At 38.4% G+C, this 18,980-nt stretch overlaps 1 protein-coding gene and 1 long non-coding RNA gene across 2 annotated transcripts in view; both read left to right on the forward strand.

Annotated features, from left to right (window-relative positions):
• The first annotated feature begins 3,809 nt into the window (after positions 1 to 3,809).
• TSC22D2 (TSC22 domain family member 2) overlaps positions 3,810 to 18,980 on the forward strand; it is a 51,627-nt gene continuing 36,456 nt past the window's right edge. Inside the window, 2 exon segments of the mRNA XM_028534288.2 lie at positions 3,810 to 5,860; positions 16,901 to 16,972. Coding sequence (XP_028390089.1) covers positions 3,960 to 5,860; positions 16,901 to 16,972 — 1,973 coding nt within the window. The 5' untranslated portion in view covers positions 3,810 to 3,959.
• Positions 5,867 to 15,644, forward strand: LOC118498859. Its single transcript, XR_004901347.1, has 2 exons — positions 5,867 to 7,756; positions 11,165 to 15,644. It is a non-coding gene; the product is annotated as an uncharacterized LOC118498859 (long non-coding RNA).

Here is an 18,980-nt window from a genome sequence, read left to right on the forward strand (position 1 = left end):
GACAACTGATGTTTATTTCAAGCAAGTGCTTTTGGGGACCTGAAAACTTTCATTTTTTTTATTTTTCTAACAATTTGGTGATAAAAACATAGAAAATAAATATAAGCTATTTCTAAATCCCAGAAAATCTTGTTGGTTGGGATACAGGCTGTCCAATTTCCAATACACACAGGGAATGCTCAATAAATGTTACTGTCTCACTGATAGTATTACTTCTGAAGGATTTCTTCTCTTAACCTAAGCAGTTGCTTAATTTTTACTGAAAGTATGACTTTCTTTTCTCATCCCAGCATTTAGATTAATATACCATTACTATTTTAAACATAATATGCATTCACTCAAAGAACAGTTTTTCTTGAGTATCTGCAGATCATATTCCAGGATCTTGAGACTATGACCTAAGGACTTAAATAATGACCTAGTGGAATTTTGGGATATGGTACTCTCAAATAATGAAAAGATCTTGCTGCAGTAGTTTTTTTTCTTCCTTTCTACAAGTGGAAAGTCCTTAAGTTTTTAAGTTGCCCTATATCACCACCACATTGCTCTTCCTAAATGTACATCCCATACATTGGTTCAAATTAAGTCTTTAAAGGAAGTTCCAGGTGTCAGACAGTCAAACTGGGGACACTGGAGCAGTAATCAGATTCCCACAGTATCCACCTATGCTTTCTGGAGGCAGGCAGAGCACCAGGATTGCATTAAGACTCCTGGTCTTGAGGTCTGGGACTCCAGGGGTTTCCTCATGATTACTGACTATCAACTCTCTACATACAGAACATACATATCTACACATAAGTCCTACTTTCTACCATTTTAATTAGTTATGTGAAGGCTTTTAATCCTTTGTGGACCAACCATGAATCACATACCTTTTTGTTGTTTGATAGTCATATAATTTTTTTGTTCTCTGTAAAATGACTTCAAATCTATTTGCAACAATCAAAATTCTTATCATTCTTCATAAGAGTTTGATGCAATAAATTCTTTACATTTTTAAAGGGCAAATGTATAAAAGAAACTAGGACTTTTACAATGCTTGGAAAACTTACTTTTAAGAGAACTATTTTATTAGATACACACAAATCCTTTAGCATACAAATAAAACATTTAACTTCATAAATCTTATTTGTTGCTAAGTTGTCTTTTAACATCTTTAACCCCATCCTCACCAAAAACTTACTGATGATCTCTTCTAAATTATGTTTATCATCTTAATTTCATAATAAACCTTTTACATGTTCATTAAGAGTACCATAACAAGTAATCAAGAACTTTATGTAATAAGAATGTAATGGGACAAGTAGGCATAATTTTCCAAAAGCTGAAAGCTCAACATCATGCATTTATCACCACTTTTAAAAATCTGTTAAAGCAATCAAAATTACATTAAACTTTGATACTTTCATACCGGACTTAACCAGTTGATCTAATTTATTGATGAAAAACTGCCTAAAACATTCCATTAGCTATCTCTGCCATAATAGGAGCATAATGTTACACTTTGTTCCTTTATTCTCCTACCCCCTTAAGAAACAGGAATATTATGTGGTCATATTTCACATCCTGGCCTGAGGCACTGGAGTTCGGAAGACTTGGTTTCTACTAAGGTTGAAACACGTATCTCTGTATATTAATTATGATTATGGACCTAAAAAATTCTGTCAATTTTAATTATCAAAACATCCTTCAACAACAATACGGTTAAAAAAATAAATGAAACATTCTCATAGCAAAAAAAATCCTTTGGGATAAAAACTATTTCTATTCTTCAAAGATTAAAGAACTGAATATAATGACTAACTGATTTATGTAAGTGATCATATGACTGCTAAAGCTGTAATATTAATGACATTTTGATTCCCAGCAAGACGTCTTAAACTTGACCTAAAAGATGTATTAGAATGTCAAAGTTCAAGAGCCTCCTTCCTCATTTAAAAAAAAAAAAAAACATTTAAAGGAATGACCTTACCATTTTCTTTTGCCAGAAAGTAACTAAAAGATAATAAATTTGCCAGTACTTTCATAGCGTTCTCTATACTGGGACTGGAAAGGGTGCTTGCTGAATTGTTCTGGTTTTCATGGCCCAGTCCAAACCGTATAACACTCTGGCTCCAACTAAGAGTTTTAAAATAAACAAAGGAAAGAACAGCAACTGTTTAACTCAGTAAGTTCTGCATTTATGGATCCCATAAGCTGATTTCCTGGGGAAAGTGAAAAGTCTCAAGACTTTAAATGAACTCTTGGATACTGGAATCACAGCAAATACAAAAAAAATTAGGAATATGTTGGTAACCTCTAATCTTTCATAAAACTGACCTCACCCTGGGCAAGTAACCATCTCCTGATGCCATTGCTGGAGACAGAATTTCTGGCTGCAAGATCATTTTTCTGACTCAATTTGGCATGCTATTCTTGGTTAATCATCCCCATTTCTCTCAACATTTCACCATTTCACTTCTCTGATTACAGTGGTCAACATGTACTTTCAGGAAAGATTTTGTTAGGGGACTTGAATCTTCCAACCGTCTCCCTCTTTATCCTAGCTAAATCCCCCCAGACCCTATTTCTATCGCCCCTGTTTCACTAATTTCGCTAAACATTAGATACAGCACATGACCTCCAGTGTTCCACTGTCTCGGAACAGACAGATATAAAAACATTGGTGTATTTGCAAGCTTCTCTAGGCTTGGTATTTAACAATCATTAGCTCTTCGACTCTCCAAAAAACTACAGCGCAAAATTTAAATTAAAAAAATTTAAATAAAAAAACGCTCCCTTTTCAACCTCTAGCCACGCCCACTGCCTCCCCCTCAAGGCTCCACGCGAAACAGCAGGAAACCGGAGGGGCGGGGCAGTGACGTCACGACGCCGGTGCGTCGCGGAACGGCGGCGGCTGCGGCGCTGGCGGTGGCTGCGGCAGCGGCGGCATTTGAGTCGACAGCAGCGGCGGCCGCGGGACTGCTGCTCCTCCCAGCATCCTTGGCGCGGCCATTTCAGCCCCATCTTGGCCGAAGGGAGGGAGCTGCAGCCGCCGCTTCAGCAGTTTGAATTTCAGTTTCTTCAGGGTCTGCGGACCGGGCATACGAAGGAAGAGCCGAAGAAGCTACAGCCACTACCGTACACAACCGGAGCGCCTCCGCTCGCCGGCCGCCGCCCCTCACTCTTTCAAGAGCTGAGAGGGGAGGCCGGGAGTGCCGCCGCCGCCGCCCGCGGGGGTGGCTCCCCCTGTAAGGGGAGGACCGAGCCGGCTTTCTCCTCCCTCCCCTGGAGCGGTTTCCGCCAGAGACGGTCGACATGTCCCTGGGGCAGAGCTTCAGCTAGTGCCGGGGAGGGAGGGCCGCCTGCCCGCGGACCTTCTGCCAGCCCCAGTCCGCGCCTGTTGGCTGAATAAGAAAACCCCGGCTCCGGACCCGCCACTCCTTTCAGCGTCTGAGAGCCCGGAGCCGACGCCCGCACCAGCCTGAGGAGACCGAGTGGGGCAGCACCGCCCCTCACGCCGCCGCCGCCGCCGCCTCCTCCTCCCCTTGCGCCCTCCCACTCCCACCCCCAGCCAAGGCCTGCTGACCGCGCGGAGCGCCGAGCTGGACTGACCACGGCGGCCCGGGGACGCGAGAAGGAAGCAGCTGGACCGCCCCTGGGATTGCTCTCCAGCCTCCACTGAGGGGATTGAATTGAGGCGCCGCCGCTGCGGGAGGCGAAAAAGGAGGAGGAGGAGCGGACGCCGCGCGAGTGAGACGGGGGCAGAGCTGAAGAGACCGACACAGAAGGAAACGGTGAAGAGGATGTCTCACAGAGCGGCGGGCGCCCGGATCAGCCCTTGACTCTCCCAGCGGCGGGCCTCAGACCCCGACGCGGAATCGGACTTTGTGTTTGGGGGCCCGTGCTCTGCCCTTCCTGGTTTCTAGCAAGTTCACACAGGAGCCGGAGTGCCTCTCTGCCCTCCAGCCTGCCTCACCATGTCCAAGATGCCGGCCAAGAAGAAGAGCTGCTTCCAGATCACCAGTGTCACGACAGCCCAGGTGGCCACTAGCATCACCGAGGACACCGAGAGCCTGGACGACCCGGACGAGTCACGCACCGAGGATGTCTCTTCTGAGATATTCGACGTGTCTCGGGCCACGGATTATGGCCCTGAGGAGGTCTGCGAGCGTAGCTCCTCCGAAGAGACACTCAACAATGTTGGGGATGCGGAGACCCCCGGGACGGTCTCCCCAAACCTCCTCCTGGACGGGCAGTTGGCGGCCGCGGTGGCAGCCCCCGCCAACGGAGGAGGAGCCGTTTCGGCCCGGAGCGTGGCTGGGGCGCTGGCCAATACTCTGGCGGCGGCTGCCACCTCAGTCCCCTCTTCAGGGGCACCTGGAGCCCCTCCGGCCTCGGGTTCATCTGCGGGGCCAGGGACTGCAGCCCCATCGCAGCCCCCCACCACTTGTAGTTCCCGTTTTCGCGTGATCAAGCTGGACCACGGGAGCGGGGAGCCCTATAGACGCGGTCGATGGACGTGTATGGAATATTACGAGCGGGATTCCGACAGCAGCGTCCTGACCAGGTCCGGGGATTGCATTAGGCACAGCAATACTTTTGACCAGACTGCGGAGCGGGACAGCGGCCTGGGCGCCACCGGAGGGTCGGTGGTGGTGGTAGTAGCCTCCATGCAGGGGGCGCACGGGCCCGAGTCGGGAACTGACAGCTCCTTGACTGCTGTGTCACAGCTACCCCCGTCGGAGAAAATGAGCCTGCCCACTCCGGCCTCGCTGCCGCCGCCCGTAGGTGGGGCTGTGGCTCCAGGGTCGGCTCCGATGCCGCGGTTCCCGGGAGCCGTGGCCGGTCCGCCGCAAGTGATGGCAGCCCCGCAGTCCTGCCAACCCCAGGGAACCAATGGACAGAATGTAACCCTTGCGCAGCCCGCCATGTCCCTGCCTCCGCAGCCTGGCCCGGCCGCCAGCGCTTCTGCGACGCAGCAGCCCCAGCAGTTTGCGTATCCTCAGCCTCAGAATCCTCCGGGGCATTTGCTGCCGGTCCAGCCATCCGGTCCGAGTGAGTACCTGCAGCAGCACGTGGCCGGCCTGCAACCGCCGAGCCCTGCACAGCCGTCCGCCACCGGCGCAGCCGGAGCGAGCCCCGCCACGGTGGCCAACCTTCCCGTGGGCACTGGCCAGAATGCCTCCTCGGGGGCTGCGCAGATCTTGAGCTCCTCTTCCCTGCCTAGTGAAGCCGTGGCTCCGGGTCCGGGACCCGCGCCAGGTGGACAGGCCGCACCTTGTCAGCCAGCTGGAGTTCCCCCGGCCGCTCTAGGAGGCGTGGTGCAACCGGGCCTGGTTCCTACCGGGGCCGGGCAGCCCCAGTCCGCGCCTCCGCCTCATATGGGAGGCAGCGGTGCGCCGTCTGCCGGGCCTGGTGGCCCTCACGCCATGGTGCCCGGAGTTTCAAACGTGCCTACCACTGTGCCCGCTCCAAGCGTGCCTAGTGTGTCTACCACTTCTGTTACTATGCCAAATGTACCCGCGCCCCTGGTCCAGTCGCAGCAGCTGAGCAGCCATACTCCAGTCAGCAGGAGCGGCAGCATAATCCAGCAAGGGCTGTCCTTAGCGCAAGGTACACAAAGTGCACCAAGTCTACCACAGCCTGACTTAAGCCAGTTTCAGACTCAGACCCAGCCTTTAGTCGGGCAAGTTGACGATACTAGAAGAAAATCAGAACCCCTACCTCAACCACCACTTTCTCTCATTGCTGAAAATAAGCCTGTTGTGAAGCCTCCTGTTGCAGATGCCCTGGCAAACCCCCTTCAGTTAACACCTATGAACAGTCTGGCCACCTCTGTATTCAGCATAGCTATTCCTGTTGATGGTGATGAAGACAGGTATGGAAATTTTATTTTAAATATTTTATAGGAATATTTGGCCAAGCACTGTAGTTTGGGATGCAACTTTGGGAGAGTTCTTTTTTCAATTTGAGGCCCTTTGCAGTTTTAAATATAACAGTTTGTATTTAGTAAAGTTGATTTATCAGTTCTTGAAAAAACGTTAGTTTTAGATTGCTGGTGGGAAAGTGTGTAATGAGAATTAGTCTTGTCATAGTTGCTTAAAAGGACTAAAGTGGATAGGGAGGCCACATTGTTTATTTCAAAATGATTAATTTTTATCTTAATCCTCCCAATTTAGAGGTGGTAGCTGGTAGGTTATGCCCCATAGGATTGTCCCTTTCTTAGATGTCAATCACACTTGAGCACTTACGGCAGACTTTTGTCAGTGTGAGTTTTGAGACAAACAATTAGCAGTTTCCCATTCTGGAAAACCAGAAGGCCCTCTAGTAAAGAAAGATACCTTACACATAAGGTATCTATCTCCTCCAGTGTATCTGGAAAGGCTGGAGAGATAATGGTGAAATGTCAAATCCGGCTTTGAAGACCATATCTTCATTCAGCCTTTTAATGAAAGAATAGAAAGTGAGGAGGCCTCCCAGTGACTTCTGTTAAGCAAAAGTGTATCTGAAGATGCTCTTATCTTCCATCAGTCTTTTTACTATGGGAAAGGAAGGTATAAGAAACTCTTTGACAGCAGTAAAATGGATAGTTCTTGAAATTAGAGTAGTTTTATAGTAAAAGGGTACAATGTCAGCAGTTGGCTCCCTCTACTTAAGGGAAGCTTTTTTAGTGGTGTAAGTGAAAATTGGTGTATTTGCCATATCAGTTCTACAGTTGATGTTTGTTTGTGGTTTAATGATTTTAAATGGTTTTAAGGAAATGTCACATGAAAATGTGGCATAACAAATTTGAAAAACTGATTTGCTACAAAGCTTTAAATGACATCTAAAGATTACAGAGCAAGTTTCAGATACTTCACAGGGAGACCTTTATTTGCTGGGGTTTTTGTTTTCTGAGGTTGATTTTAGATGTTAAAAGATCAAAGCTGTTTTTATGAATTTCTAGAACAGTTGGTATGTAGAATGCAATGAGATCTGTTAAAGCTTTTTCTTATGCTTCTGGGTTCCTTCCATTCTTTTCCTAACTTTTCATTTGTTTAGCCTTGTATTTTGTATACTTCTGTTGGTTTGAAAAATGCTCACTGAAATTCATCTTCTCTGCTTTTTGTAATTCAAAGTTCATCCCTTTTTGTAGGTGACTTGCTTATGGGGAGTCTTTCTTCCATTTGAAAACTCTTAGAGACTACCACATGTCCATAAGTGAGCTCAGCTAGCTAGTTAATTGAGAAATTTTATATTGATGGGACTACTGAGTAAAGCAACTGATTACACAAGCCACTTAGAAAAAATCCTCTTTTGCTCCCATGTTTCACTTCTCACACATAGGTGCACACCTAAAATGCAGTTTGAGTTTAATTGTTCGCCTTTGGTAATAGTCAACAGGTGATCTTCCCTTTTCTAGCTGTCAGAAGCCATTTTTTTCTGATGGGTTGGTAAATAAGCATTTGCCTACCTCTCTGTTCTGTTGTACCATGCCCCCATATTTCTTAAAGAAATGATAACTGGTTTTCCAACCCACTCCCCACTCCCAATACCCATGCACATCTGTGAGTGAAGAATGTATTTTCTCTCTTCACATCTCTCTCAGTTTATAGCATATGTAAATTACATTCCCCATAACTTTAATATGATGATATTACATGAAGCAGAAAGACCTGTTGACAAATAGAAACTCTGGGGTGTATTCTTTAGGGTATACTTCAAAGATGCATTTATTTCTCCTTTCTTTATTAAAAGAGTTGATCATCTCAATCTTACTTCTAAACATGTGAATGTTTGAACTAATGTATCAGAGTTATTATCAATTGCAACAGTTAATCCAGTGTAGGAATTTTGATGTGTGTGCAGTCCTATTCTAAATGTGGCACTACCCTTCTGCACCTAATCTTTTAAAATCTCTGTTGCTTATCAAAAGTGCATTTCTAATTTTGGTTATAGTCTTTCATTTTTAATTTAACATGCTAGTTTCCAAGATGTAATCTTACACATTTGACTATTTTGTCACTGGACCAACAACATACCTGGTGAAGGAATAAATCCATTAAGTGGAAATTATTTTCTTTCTTTTAAATATATGGAAAGCCTTTGTAAAAGAGGTCATTTTAAAGTTGTATGCTTGATATTAAATAACACAGTTTTTCCAGGTGTATGTTTAAATTACTGAGTTGAATACATTTGAGGGGACAGTACTAACAATTAAAATTATATAATTTTATTAAATTAAAATTTGCATAAAGTTTTAAAATATTTTTATTGAATTTATTGCAATGACTGGTTAATAAAATTATATAGGTTTCATACAATTTTATTTACAATCATTCAAATGTAAAATAAAACATTTGGAGTGAGAAATCTTGAGTAATTATGACTTAAATTGATGAGCAGGTTGAAACAAATTTCCAATCCTAAACTGAAGTGTTTGCTTTTTTAAAAATGTTGAGAAAAGGAAAATGGAAGAGTAACATTAGGTTGGCATATTGATAACTGTCTTGTGAATTTGGTTCCATTATCTAATATAAGGTTCTATATTGGCTCATTTTGAGACCATTTATTTTAAAGAATCAGAAGGACCTTATAGTAATGCATCATAATATTATCATACCTTTAAAAGGGCTGATGGTTGTATATAGAAAGTAAGAAAATATCTTAAAGTTTTTGTTTAATATTGTCCATTGGCCATATATTATTTTTATTTTATTTTAATTGTTCAAGTACAGTTTTTTGTCTTTTATGGCCATATATTATTAAGTACCATAAAGTTAATGTAGTATATATTTTAGCTTTTCTCATTAGGCATATGGTCAATTGTTGAAATTTATTAAATTGATTTTGTCTAAACTGAGGGTATAGCGATGGTTGAAAATGTAGCTCATATAAAAATATGTAACCACTTTTACAGTGAACATTACAAAATTTGTTTACCTCCACACTTAACAGACTCCTTTTCGGTAAATGGGGGAGGTACAAAACGTTACTGTCTCTTTTTGAAAATGAATGCAGTACAGATAATTTCCTATAGAGAGCTGACCAATGTGAACTTTGTAGGCCATATTCCAGGAACTCATGAATAGTTACAGTTGTGGACTGTCAACTGCTACCAAAAGACTGTTGAAAACCTGATTGTAAGGATCACTTAGTGGCAAATATCTCTATATCTTATTCATGGTTTTATTTGTGCAGTTTGCTAATTATTACTGATAAAGCATTATAAATTATGAAAGGTTTAGTGGTGTGTCCTGGTATGTACTATAAATACAAGTTTTGTTTGTACAATTATACATATATATGAGATGTATGTGTATTGTACATACACATAAATGTGTATCAGGAGGCAGAACTGTCACTCTAGACAATTAGAGCTCTAAAAGTCCTACTGCATTTTGCCTTTAAAAATAAAAGCTCCTTGCCCTGGCCAGGTAGTTCAGTTGGTTGGAGCTTCTTCCCTATATGCCAGGGTTGTGGGTTCAATCGCTGGTCAGGGCATATAGAAGAATCAACCAGTGAATGCATAAATAAAGTGGAGCAACAAATTGATGTTTTTCTCTCTCCTCTCCCGCCCTCTCTCTCTCTCAAATCAATTTTAAAAAAGCTCCTTACTTAAATCTATATTTCTTGGGAGCTTATTTTTCTTTATCTATATTGTGGAGGTAATTTTGCCCTTCCAGGTTTATAGTTGATGTTTAAATCACACACGAGATATGATCCTATGCCTATCTAAGTATTTAAGTACTCTTATCAGGGATTTTGCAGTCAAAGTATAAAATCCCATGTGTGAGTGACATATTATTTACTATAAAAACTGATGTTGATTCATTCATCATAGTACCATGTTGATGACTAATATATATTAAGGAAATTATCATAGATTTCCAGAAAGATGGCTGCTCCAAAAATGTTTGCAATTGCCAAAACCAAGAGTTGTATGAGTGAGAATATGGCCTTTTTTATTCACACTGACATTGTTTAAAATTCTGCGTGAACTAAATCATAGGCTGGACATTGATTTACTTTTTAGAAAACGAATGTGCTTGTATGTGTGAGGATAAAATATACCCCAAATAAATATTTTAGTTACCCTTGTTTTTTCCTTGTAGGTAAAGGAGAGTATCTTGAACTTAATCTACTTTATGAAAAGTAATTTTTTATAGTACTGTTAGTGGGGTGTATATATTTTCTAATTCCTGAGAATAAATGTAATACAATCTATTTGATAGCACTAATTTGTAAGCAGTAAAACATGATACTGGATTTATGGATCTGATACTTGCTAATTTAGAGTGAGAGTTAGTCTTTCTCTGCACCAGAAGATATTGAAAGCAGTTATGCTCTCTAGTGTCCTCCAGTAACAAGAGCAGCCCCACCAATCAGATGGTTAAGAAACTACAATGAAACTCTTCCTTGAGAAATGGTTGATAGGGGAGTATAAAATGATCTAGACTTTTTTTCCTACAATGGCAAAAGTTGGGGGTACTTTGAGGGAAGAGTGGTGACAGATAACCAAGACACAGAAAATACAGTGAAATTACATGAAATACAGTCTCAGAAGGAATAGAAACACCTGTTACTGGTGAGGAACCGTGGTCTAAGTCCTGCTTCTAATGATCGCTTAACCACTATGTATTTCCTTTTCTGAACTGGTAGTTTATTTCTGAAATGCATTACTCTTTAAACACTTGAGAATGAGGAAGATAGGCTTCACATAAATAGGTCTGGTTAAATGTACCCTGAATGATGATGTTCCCTAAGTAGTTTCTTATTAATGGGAAGAACAGATTTTAATAAGAAAGCTTTATACTCAATGGTATTAAAGGAGGATATTTAACAAAATTGGAATAAATCACTTACTTTTTTTTTAATACTAAACCAGTGGACTTGTGATTTGAGGCTGCCCTTTAGATGGTATAATATGAATTACTGCATCCACAAAGAATATGCATACCTGAATAATTGATGGTTGTAATTTAGGTGTTTCAATTCTTGAACATACCAAATTACTCAATATTTGTTATATTCCTGATCTTAATTCTTAAGACAAAAATTGGGACTCTTCCATAAAGATTTAGGAACAATAGTATCCAGTTTGTATCAATACCTGCCTTCCAGGATATGTTTTAATATATATACTTCAAATTTGACTGGTAATATTAAAGGTATATTGATTGTCTACTTTACCTGTAAAAAGTATGTACATAATTTCTACTTCTAAATCTATGCTACTCTGGATTATTTACCTCTCAAATTCAGTGCCCAAAATCAAATATAAGTCTTTAGTTTTCTTTGTACCCAAGCTAACATGTCTAAAAGAATGAACTCTCATCAAGCTGTACATTTATATATGCTTATGTGAAAATTCTGCAGCTCATTGTGTTAATTTTAATAAGTTTACCTAGTACACAGATTATTAGTAAATGTCTTGCTAAAATATACTAATCAAATTAGATAAAACACCTATGTGAAGTCAAAATGTTAAATTGTGTAAAGCCTCCTTTCCCATAATCTTTCGCTAAAATTTGACGGAAGATTATTGATGTATAGAAGAGAAACTGTGATTAATGTGTCAATTATTATAAATACTGCTGGTGTATTTTAAATGTTATTTTTAATGTTTAGGCTATCCCTCTTCACTTTTACACAAGTAAATTAAATGAAGGATACCCAAAGCAAAATTTAAAGCAAACTAGCTTCTAAAGTAGAATTAGAATTTATTCTTACTAAATGGTTTTGTAAGTTAAACCAAAACAAATTCTTGCTTAATATATGGCCTACCTAGCCTTTGAAAACGAAAACAAAAAAGGAGATGGAGGCTGTTGTTCAAAGAAAATCAATGGTATGTTTAATTATGCATTAGCATATTATATGATTGACCATTATAGACAATGAAGTCAGACATGCCTGGGACCAAATCCAACTTTGCTACATATTTGAGGCATTTGTCCTTGAGCTATTTATTTAGCCTTCTAAGCCTCTTATTTCCCTATATGAAAAATGGGGATAATGCCTGCCTTTGAGAGTTTGAGAGAATAAATGAGTTATGCAAATAATTTGTGAAAAATCCATACACAACATAAGGCAGTATGTATAGCAAGCATATATGGTAGAAACCTCAGTTTCAGTGTCCAAACTGCTTTCCTACATCACCCCTTGACATGCTACAAATCATACCAGGAGTCTTCAGTTTTGATCTAAAAGTATAATTGCATGGTATGGATATAATCAGAAAAGAAGACATTGTTGTAGGCTAGAAAAGTCTTAATGTTGTAAGAAGTAAACAAATTATGTTCTGATCCTGGCTCTTACACCACTTAGTTGGTTTCTTTGGTCAAGTCATTAAACTTCTTTCAGTTTTCCTCATTGGTAACATTAGAATTTGAGACTTCATAAGATTTTAAAGTTCCCTATATATTAGTTCATACATTTAGACATGTTTTGTAAGAGAGCTGCCAACTTAAGCCTTCCCATTGCCATACCCTTTTCTTACCACCAGCCTATTGTGTGCCCCCCAAATGAAGTTTATGAATACTTGGTAAGTAGGTTGAATACCCAAGAAAATATTTAAAGCAACAGTATGTCAGTCATTCAACTATCTTTGTGCTGAGTAGTAAGTATTGGGATACAGAAATAGGACTATTCTGCCCTTAAAGATCTCAGGCTGTATGAAAATAATTTGTAAATATAAGGTGCTGATGGGAACAGTCCAGGATATCCGTATGTCAAATTGGTATGGGGAGGAAGTAGTTAAACTGAGTTACCCTTCAGATTAATTTATTCTCTGCATAGGTAATACATCTATAAAGTTAAAAATTTTAAATGTACAAGAGTATAAATTGAAAGCCTCTCTGACACCTCTTTCCTCCAGCCACCCAGTTTGCATCCTTAGAAGCAACCCATTATTGTGCATCCTTCTGAAGCTAACTCTTGAACTGAGTCTTAAAAGGGTCATTCATAAATGATAGGTCACTGATAAAATATTAGGTCGTTGATAAAAGAAGGGGATGATTTTCCAAGTAGAGGGAGAAGGCAGTTTGTATAACAATGGAAGAGTGAAAATATGTCACATTTGGGAAATGATGTGATTAATTTGACAGGAACTAGAGCAAAGGGCTTACATGTCATGGTAAGAAATTGAGATTTTTATCATTAGTGTATGGTTGCTGTTAAAGGTGTTTTTGAAGCTTTATTATTAAAGTAGTACATATCTTGGAACCATTACAGTATACTTTTCAATGAGTATCCTATTGGTAATTTAAATCTTGTAATAAAGTTTTGTATAAGAAAATCCTGGGGGAGCTCTGGCTCCCAGAACTCAGGATTCCCATCCAATAAAAAGTACTAAATGGCTTGGTATACCTAAATGTAGCTTAAGTATTCTGTTTGCTTTAAATAACTTGTTTGCCTCAATATTACCTTAAAAATGATTAAATATTTTGGTACATGTTAAGATATTCTGCCAAAAATTGATTTTTGGTACAGCAGAACTTTAAAAATTATAACCAACCCTACATTAAACACAAACCAAGTTTGTGTTAAGTCTTATGCATACATAACCTGATTTATCTTTTAAGGAACTCTAAGGAAGTGTTTTTATCCCCTCTTTATAAATGAAAGGAACTGAGGCTCTGAGGATTTGACTCACATAGCTAGTAAGTGACAAAGCATAGATTCAGACTCAGGTGTTCTGCTCCCAAAGCCAGTGCTCTTGGAAATTGCCAGAGTTTATTTTATTACTTTGCTGACTGTAAAATAGGAGGAAGGAAAACCTGTAGCCATTGATTTGTTTGTATTGTAACCCTTTACTTGAAGGATATTTTTAATCATTTTAAATCCCTAGATGATAATGTTGGAGATGGCCCTTGTTGTTTTCTGCTTATTGTATTTCCCTGGTTTTATTTTGAGATCTCTAAAGTTGAGTTTTGAAAGAGGAGAAGAAATTTGCATATTTCAGGGCTCATGTATGTACCTTAACCTTAAAACTTCAATGATTTTTGTAGCTTAGTTTTGATGTATCGTATACGTGGTTGGGTGTTTTTTTTTCTGTTATAATTACCCTGCAAAGATAGACATATGTCACACTTGCATCAACTTTATGATGTATTACTTTCATGTACTTGAAACTAACATGACAGACTGTGTAGGTATATAAAGTCAGGGAGAAAAGAATATACTTTGTTCATTGGTTTTGAAAAATAATCAGGCTGATCAGTATTCACAAATGGCTTTTTTGAAGTTCTGGATCAGCTAGGTTTCATGGACTTGACTCCTTTATTCTGTACCTGTTAATCAGTGTTTTGAGACTAAATACTGTTCGAATTTGCTAAAAATCCTTTATTTATAACAGATAAGCTGAAGTATTAGAGAAACCAAAGATTTCATATTTTATACAACTGTCTTTATCCTGGCGATATGCACTGTTTAAATTTTTCTCTAGTGCATAGATTATGTAACTCCATATAGTTTCTTCATTTTTAATATATGTAGAAACTGATTGTTAACTGCAAGCTTTTGCAACCTAAGTGTATTTGTTCTGACATTTAGGTCCATTTATAGTATTTTATTTCACAGGTTCCTTTCTCACCCCAAGAAAAATGACTAACTGCAGATAAGATCTTTTTTCACTTCTACATTTGACTTATGAGAACATTTCATTAATAGTCTGTTCTGTAATAATACTGGAATTTGGTAACTTAAATCATATGACTTCATTTAAAACAGATTTATTTGGCATTCAAATTAAATATATATGTATATGTTTTTCTAAAGTCAGGATCTCAAGCTGTTCTTTTAAAGAATGCCATCCTTATAAATATATTGTAAATACTATTTAATGAATCTTACATTTCAGACCTGCAGAATAACTTCCAAGTTTACTCTTTGTTACTTTCTTGTATTTACTACCTTTCTTTTCAAGTCTTTCTGTTATTTTAAACCCCATGGTCTCCATACAGACCTGTGTGAATAGCATACTTGTTTCCATATAGTTCTGGGTAAGCCTTGTAAAAAAGCCAGGTTCAGTTTCCAATTGGTTCACTTACTTTTCATTTAATTTGGCAGACCTATTCTAAGTACAGTGAAAAAAAGAGGCCTGACAAATATATCTTGAGAGGATACAAGCTGTTAAATAAACAGCAGTTAGCAGCCTCTTAATCCTTTCCTGATATTAGTAGGTCTAATCAGTGCCTTTGATTGCCTAAACCCAGTCAAGAGAAAAATAAAGGGTTAAAAGAACAGAAAGGAGTTGAAGTAGGACAAGGAAAGAAAAAATACACATACTGTAGACTCCTTACTAATCAAACCTTAACTTTGGTGACACTCTGGCATCTAGTTTTGGATCATCTAAGAGGTGCCCTACTGATTAAAGTTAAAAATGCCTCTTAAAAATGTGTTCTAAAAATTCAGTAGATAACACCATGAGTCTTAATTTTACATTTGAAGTCATACAATTCTATTACTTGTTTTGTTTGATGATCATTGATACTTGATTGCTATTCCATTAAAACTTGGAAATAGTTTTCTTACTGTACTAATAATACAGCAGAGACTCTCTTAAGGTACCTGTTAGGGGCTCAGAATTGTCATATTGTATCTGAACCTCATTTTGATGATAAAATAATAGTTATTATTTACATTGAACATTTTTGAACATTGACTATGTGCCAGGAGCTTAACATATAGTCTCAGTTTTTGAACCACCCTGCAAGGGTAGATAGTAATATCATTATTTAACTGATAAAGTGACAGCCTAGAGAGGTTAAATTTTAACTCTGGTATATGTTTAGCATAGTAGTTTTAGTAGTTTAAGAGCATGAACTTTGGGACCAGATTGCAACCTACTAATTCTGTGATGTAAGGCTTCTATCTGACCCAGTTTCCTCGTCTGTGAGATGGGGATAGTAATACCACCTACCTCTTAGGGCTGTTGTAGAATTGAGTTAATGAGTGTAAAACATTTAGAGTAGTGTTTGGTATATAACAAGCACACATATTCTTAACTTGCTGTTGTTACTCTGCTACAGCATGGATCAAGAATTTTAGAAGTGGTGTTTCAAGTTTTTGTTAGTTCCCTAACATACAGGTTGGGGGTGGGAGAGACTTTGGAAATATGCTGAGCTAGAGGGGGAACTGTTAGAGAGCAGGTTTGTCAAAAGTTTAGTCCCCTGAGAAGCCACTCCTGAGATGTGAGGTGAATCATGCTTCCTGGGAGCTTGCCCAGATGAGCTCATCAGTTAAGATTCTATGGTTATAGCCCTAGGGAAAGTGTCACCAGGGACTAGTAGAAATGGAAGGTAATTAGGTACATAAGCTATTACCCCTTAAAGGGGCATACTACTAATTCTAGAAATTAGAAAGCTGCCATACAATTACAGCACCATTTTTTGCCCTAACCCAGAGAAATCACACATAAATAAATGGATTCTGAAGGTAGAAATTTTGTAAAGTCCAGCCTAGGAAAGGACTCATTCATCATCAAACCCTATCAAATAGATCCTAGGAAAGATTTTTATATTATGAAGATACAGCTCAGCTTATTTTACATGTACCTTAGAACAGCTTTATTAAACTGCTAAACATACAGGGATTTATGAAGGCATCTGATACAAAGTAGTGCTCATTAGGCAATGAACTAGACACACTTGTATGTGTGTGAGTATATATCCGCAAACACAATTGAATACTAGTTAATATTTGATTTTATTTCTATTACCCCTTTCTTTTAGAAATGTGATCCTGAATTGTCAGGGTCTGCTGGATTTTGTCCAGTTTTAATTTCACAATGCTTTTAAGCAACTTTATTGTGGCTTTTTCTCTCTATTGAAGCACTTACACTGTATTAGAAATCTAAAATCTTTCATCTTTTCGGGAAAAGTAGTGATTTTACTGTATTTTCTCAACCTCATTTCCATTTGATTCTTGGATCTCACAGGAATCCTTCAACTGCTTTCTACCAAGCGTTCCATTTGAACACGTTTCAGGAATCAAAGAACCTCTGGGATAGGTATGAATACTTACATATGGAATGCATACATGCAAAGGTGTATGCATGAATTGCTTTGCACTGTACTGGTTTCTCATCACTAAAATTGATCTTTGTTATTGGTGGGGAGGGGATCATGTATCTAGCATGAGACAAAGCAGCAAAATAAACCAAAAGGGCAGTCTGTATTTTAGAGGATATAAAACATTTCTTCTTACTAAACTTTTAATTATATTTATTTTTGGAAGGATTTACATATTCCATTGGATTTTATTATATGAAACATTTACTTACCCTTGTGTATTTTAATGTAAAAATATACTATAAAATAAACTACCTACAGTTATTTTAATTTTGTGCTATTTTTATTTCTCCGTAAGAGCCTTAGTGACTCAAAGCAAAATGTTATTTTGTATTAAGAAGTTGGAGGAGGGACAATACCAAGGAATTAAAGTAGCAGTCATTGTTTAACTCTTGGCAAGAAACTTGACCAGTAAGCTTGTTTGCTAGAATTAACTAGATCTGCATTACAGTTTTGTAAACCCCTAAAACAGTTTGTTTTCTCACAGAAATGTGTAAATTTTATTTTTAACTTTTAAAAATACTGAATGAAATTTTGAGTTTATTTATGTAAAAGATACTTTGGTTTATCTTTCTGCTTAATGCACATTTTACTAGTATATGCTCTGTTAAGTTGTTTTGCTGAATATTTATCAGCACTCCATCATTCTGTGTCTAATTAATAGAAGTTGAGCGCAAATGATGTTTTTAAAATTCTCACAAAGCTTTGTAAAATTCTTTTAATTCTGCCTGGCAACGCATTTTTGTCCTCTGGCATAGTTTGGGTAACACTTGTGGACTCAACTCCATCTCTTTCATTAGAAAAGAGTATTGCTAAGTGCATGTCATGCTTAACATGTCATGTTAAGACGTGGTCTGCATTGCCTAGAAATGGTAACAGTCTTTTAATTCTTTGGCTTGATTTGCTGTGTGTGTCACTCTAAAGAAATTTTCTAACATACTTTCTTTTTGGTGATGTGTTTCTTACTTACTGAAAATGTTTTTAAGTAGTTACTTGCAGAAGTTTAAAATTTGTAGTACCATGTTTATAAATTCAATTTTTAAATTTTTTAGCTTATAATATAAAAAATAAATTATTCAGCTATAGCAATAAATTAAGACATAAATGTAAATCGTGGCATGAAACAAGCATGATGGTTTAATCATCCAAATGGCTTACCAAATGTAGCCAGGGTGAGTACGTTGGGGTATACTTTATGCTTTCCCTTAGAAAAAAAGAAAAATAGCACTTTATGTAGAAATATAAGAATAGCTTTCAGATGTATGGTAATTTATTTCAAGTAGCTAACTTTTATGAGCTGCTATGACATCAATACGAATGATATATATTGTTTTCATCAAATCAGTGTAGAAAGGTTTGAGCTTTAGTTTTTTACTATTTGGATTTAATACTAAAAGAATTCTTTTGTTTCATTATAAAACAGCCATAGAAATTGCCTGCTCCTCATTTGTTTTTACAGCTAAATACTCCTTATCTGTTTTCTTTTTTAGATACCAGAAACATTTAAGGTATCAGAAATGAGGCAAGTTGCTGTATCTATAGTTTCTCATGGGTTGAAAATATATTCTCTTCTCCTTGGAGCCTGTTGTCCAGAGCCAAAGAAGTTAACGGATACTTGTCTATAGTATGTTAAACCAAAATATAATCAGAATTCATATTCTAGATCAGCCATTCTTCACTGTAAGTTGGCTTGTTGGTACCAAGGTGGCAAGCCCAACCCTGCAGAAACTGACTAGTGGCTTCTGTGTAACTTTTTAACCAGCTTATTACATTTTTAATTTAGAAGAATAATAGTGACTAGCTTTATTAGTTCCAGCTGTCTACAACTTCACTTGACAGATACCTACAGACTTTTTAATTAGCTAAAAAAGTATTGTGGGACTACTTATTTTTTTTCATTGCAGGCAGGGGTTGAAGATTTGTATGTGGTAAGCTTTAAAAAAATAT

The sequence above is a fragment of the Phyllostomus discolor genome, chromosome 2 (assembly GCF_004126475.2).
Source record: "Phyllostomus discolor isolate MPI-MPIP mPhyDis1 chromosome 2, mPhyDis1.pri.v3, whole genome shotgun sequence".
Classification (NCBI taxonomy): Eukaryota; Metazoa; Chordata; class Mammalia; order Chiroptera; family Phyllostomidae; genus Phyllostomus; species Phyllostomus discolor.